This window comes from Salmo trutta, chromosome 30 (genome assembly GCF_901001165.1).
Source record: "Salmo trutta chromosome 30, fSalTru1.1, whole genome shotgun sequence".
Lineage (NCBI taxonomy): Eukaryota > Metazoa > Chordata > Actinopteri > Salmoniformes > Salmonidae > Salmo > Salmo trutta.
Window position 1 is genome coordinate 18,652,541 of NC_042986.1, and position 4,921 is coordinate 18,657,461.

Here is a 4,921-nt window from a genome sequence, read left to right on the forward strand (position 1 = left end):
TTTTTTTCATACTCTTTATTTACCTTGTGTTCATTTTTTCCTACATATTTCCTCTGTATGTATAGAAAGACTGTCTACTTTGTACTGTTTTTCTCTTCATTAAATTTTTTTATTGTCATTTTTGTGTGTACAGAATTGTAGGTGTGAAAACATGTTGGATATACGGTGTACTTTCCTGGTCCACTAATACATGTATCCACATGTGCTTCTGTGGTTGGGCATATCATAGGATTTCTTTCCAACCAGACAACCAATAAATATTTTAGAGGCCTTATTTTCCCCAAAAGAACAACAGCTTTATGGGCAATTATACCCTGGTCTGCCTGAGCAGACACTTGGGCCTCATTAAGGAAGTCTGTGCTATAGAGCACTAATTTATGCTGACAGGGTAACACGTAGATAACCTGGTAACCCAGGTTCTTTCACACACAAACTCAAAGAAGGATAATCGCTGTATTTCTTATGTATTTGGCGTTTAGAAATGTTATTGTGTCATCATCCATCTCCAAATGTTTGGTCATACATTTTGGATGCTGATGGTGGACTTGTCCATTCTGGTGTAGTCGCAGTACAGGGTGTATGCTTTAAGGTGAGATTGGCAATAAGATGGGGCTGAGAAAGATGCTTCAAAGATGCTCAAGTACTCATTCTATTATCTTACACCAACTGATTCCCTTTTAATGAGGAATTGTGTATTGGTTTACAAACAGTTCTGTACCACATGTAGTTACACTACAATAGGAATATTCCCATTAATATCTGCAACTTACATTTGTTTACCAAATTGTTTCCAAGTCACAAGTTGCAATTTCCAGGTCCTAAAAAGCTATAGTTGTCCCTCTTCTAGACCTGCTAGTAGCTCTGAATCATTGTCCCATAGATTCTGTGTGGGCTCGAGGAAGCTGAGTCTCTCTACAGTACCTCTCCAGAGTGAGGGCAGGCTCATATCTTTGATTTAGTTGGTCCAGAGATGTAGGTCCAAGCCAGTAAACAAAGGGATTGCAGACCAACAGGTGGAGGCTTCTCAGTCGCCTTGGTACGGTGCTGGGGGGACAGACACAACATTCTGTAAGTGCTACGTGCTTCAAACATTCTGTAAGTGCTACGTGCTTCAAACATTCTGTAAGTCTTACGTAATGAAAAATATGCCATTTCCTTTTGTGTTGAAGAAAGCACAAATTATTAGTCCATGATGCCTAACAAAATCCCTCTGCACTCTCTAACAGTTAAACTGGTTCAACTCCCAGGGGGAAAAGTCATGGGCATAAAAACTCCCTTTAGTATTGAGCTGTTTATGTCCATTTTCCCTGCCCCTGTTTTGTTTGGAGGTTAGGGCTGGGTGTTTTGTTGACCATGTCCTAGTAAAATGTGGTATTTCTATTAAATGTAACTGGATAATATCAATAAACATGCACATAAAAGACAAAAGTAACCTCAAATATAAGTATAAACTTAGAACAGTTGGTCAATGTAAAGCCAAAGTGTGTGGCAATAAGTTTAGCGATGAGACCAAAGCAGGCTAAAACACCAATGTGTATTTGATCTCCTTAATTAATAAGGAAGCCATCTGACAGCGGTGCAACAACTGGTGAGCTGTAGCGGCCATCTTGAAAGACACGGATAAACATCGATGCCTAAAAAAATTGTATTTATGTGGCATATACACACACGCATACCAAGGCAACCACACAGAATAGCAGGGAGAACATGTGCATACTGTATTCACATGTATATGAATACAAAGATGAACAGAAAAGGCTAAGCAGACTAACTGGAGAATACTACAGGACCCTAACGAGAAAGGAGCAAAGAATGTCTTCCTTCAGAGTCCGCTTGAAGACTGAACCATAACAATGGCCATCCCAACAAACACTGTCTGAGAATGCATTTCTCACATCTAGCCGCCTATACAGGCCACTTTCATTTCACATGGTATTAAGTAAGAGATTAAAGGGTATGTAGCTTTCATTCACCTCAAACACAATTTCTAGAAGACAGTATTATTTGTGAATGTCACAGAAAATAACTTGTCAACGTGGACTAGGTTGTATGAACACACTGTGCTGAATGTACTATGAAAAATACTTCCCTCAGAAGCATGGTAGTGGTACATCTTGTGGACAGTTTAATTATATGTTCTGGGGGTTTTCCTGCATTGGGAATGAAGTGGGTAAAGCAGTGGTTTCACATGGCAAAGGCCAAATGTGTGGCTACTGGTGAAGGGAGGCACAGCCACTGATGAGGCGTCTGACAGCCGTCTTTAACATGGATCGCTGGAACTGAACCAATCAATGACACCACTTTCATCAAACTCCGTGGTTTGTGGGAGTGCAGTAGGCAGCCATCACTTCTCCTTTGATAGCTAACTGCTGCATGGTTTCTCTCAACCAGTTTGTTTTTGTTCAGCATTGTCAAGAACTATCTCATTTTTGTGCAACGTAGCAAATTTAAGCCAAAATGAAAGGAAAGTATTTCAAAGGAAATTTTTTGCACCTAAATAAATAAATGGAATTGGTTTTTTGTTGGAAAGTGAAACTTGTGTTACTTTTTCCACAATAATTTGGCTTCTAAGGTAGATTATTATGAATAGGTCAGTGTCTAAGAAATGTATGAGACTATGGGATACAATGAGTTATGTATGAGACTATGGGATACAATGAGTTATGTATGAGACTATGGGATACAATGAGTTATGTATGAGACTATGGGATACAATGAGTTATGTATGAGACTATGGGATACAATGAGTTATGTATGAGACTATGGGACACAATGAGTTATGTATGAGACTATGGGACACAATGAGTTATGTATGAGACTATGGGATACAATGAGTTATGTATGAGACTATGGGATACAATGAGTTATGTATGAGACTATGGGATACAATGAGTTATGTATGAGACTATGGGATACAATGAGTTATGTATGAGACTATGGGATACAATGAGTTATGTATGAGACTATGGGATAATAACAACATCAAGTCTATGAAGAAGTTGCATATGATTATGTTCATGATTTCTGGTCTAAATTCAATTTGTATGTGTATAGATAATAAAAAGAAGATACCTACTCTATGGAGCGATTTGTCAGAGTTCAACATTATTTGTTACAAAATGTATGAAATAACAGCTCTACTTCCTCCTATTAGGTTCATAGTCCTGATGATAATCATGGGATACATCAAGCTACTATTTTATATACATGTTCAATATAAACTGATCTTGTAGAATAGTTACTGTATACCTTGAATGTAAAAAGAGAATTGTGGTAACCTAAGATGCGCTGTCCTATGATCCTCCCTTGTGATTCACTTACTTGGTAATAGTTACTGGGTTTCATTCTGACAAATGTCCAGCATGGCATTCAATACTCTAATAAAACACCAGGTGTTGCCCTATGTTTATATCTGATCACCTTCAGCAGATCTGTTCAATTATTACTTCCTTGCATGCAGTATAAAACAGTGAGATTTTGCTTTGGAAAGATAATATTGAGTATGTACTGTATGGTTTGTATCTCGGCAGTCGGAGCGCATACCTGGTGTAGAATGATAAGAGGAGTTAGATGATGTGATGATGAGGGTCAGAGAGCAGGGGTCAGAGGTCATGGGAGATTGGCTGGGGGAGGGGATGTTAGAGAGGTAGGTGACAGGGCTAGTGGGTAGCAGACATGGACCAGGCCCCCTCCATCCTCCACACTGAGAATGCATAGCTGAGTCTCTCGTGGGCTAGGTAGTTACAGCTGGCCAGCTTGGCATCCATCTCGTCGCTCTGCAGGACCTGGTAGAGGAAGTCAATGTAACGCGAGGCCAGCTTTAGGATCTGGATCTTGCTCAGCTTGTCCGAGGGGAGCGTGGGGATGATCTTACGCAGCGAGGCAAAAGCGTCGTTCAGGGACTGCGTCCGTTGGCGCTCCCGTACATTGGCGATCACCCGTTGGTGCTGAGGGTCCTCCAGGGGCTGGCCTGGGATGGGGAGAGGAGACAGGGAGGGCTGGGGACTCTTCTTAGGCCTCTTGGGTCCTGATGGGATCAAACTGGGAGGCCCTCCTGTTGTTGACTTGTTGTCCTCTGTTGGCGATAAAATGTTGTCTTTCCTGGTGACACTCTTGCGCCCGCCGGCCCCTGGTGTTACCACCACCACAGGGTATTTGATTGGAGCACAGTCTGGCTCCTCCTCACTGGACACCACCCCTCCCTCAGGGTATTCACCACAGCTTGACGGATCCTCTCTCATGGCAGTCTATCTACCTAACCCTGTTTCTACAGCTACACTGTTTCTATCCCACTCCTCTGTTCTCTCCTTAAGGCCCTCTAATGTGCTATGCCCTCTTTAGTTTCTTTCTTTTCTGGCAAGCCTGTATATAGAAATACCCAAAGTGATCTGCCAGGTCTGCTAGCAAGAGAAAGCGAATGGAAAATTAATAAATTCTCAGTATTGGAAATCCATATGTTGCCTACACCTAGACATGACAACAATCTAACACTGCAATCTGCTCGCTACATTCAGAACAGCAGTTGCATCTAGTATCCTAGATCAATGTAAGACAGCAGCCAACCTGCATCTGGCTTTTTAAAGAAGAAAGAGGATGGAACTTGTAAGTTCCCACCCATCTGTTCCACAGATTGGCTCAGCTGGGTTCTAAGGCACAGCCAGGCCAAGCATAACAGGAAGAGAATGCGTTTGGTGATTGGTAAGGGTAAAGGGATGAGGCGGAGACAAAGGCATGTGGGTTGACCAATCAGATGGGGATATTCTGGCGTTTTTTTCCTCGTAGAAGTTGTCCAAGTTTATAGGTTCCAGATTTCTTTCAAAACAAGTCGTTCCCCTCCCCCACACCCTTTTCCCTTCTAAAGTCTCCACAACTCAACACCATCATCAATTCTTTTGGATTTTGGAACGTAGGAAATACTTGA

At 41.6% G+C, this 4,921-nt stretch overlaps 1 protein-coding gene across 1 annotated transcript; it reads right to left on the reverse strand.

Annotated features, from left to right (window-relative positions):
* LOC115168168 (twist-related protein 2) lies at window positions 1-4,552 on the reverse strand. Its single transcript, XM_029723185.1, has 2 exons — window positions 3,544-4,552; window positions 1-1,044 (listed from the first exon to the last, which is right to left on the reverse strand). The coding sequence occupies exon 1, from the start codon at window positions 4,239-4,241 to the stop codon at window positions 3,660-3,662; it is 582 nt and encodes a 193-aa protein (XP_029579045.1). The 5' UTR covers window positions 4,242-4,552; the 3' UTR covers window positions 1-1,044; window positions 3,544-3,659.
* Window positions 4,553-4,921: the final 369 nt, after the last annotated feature.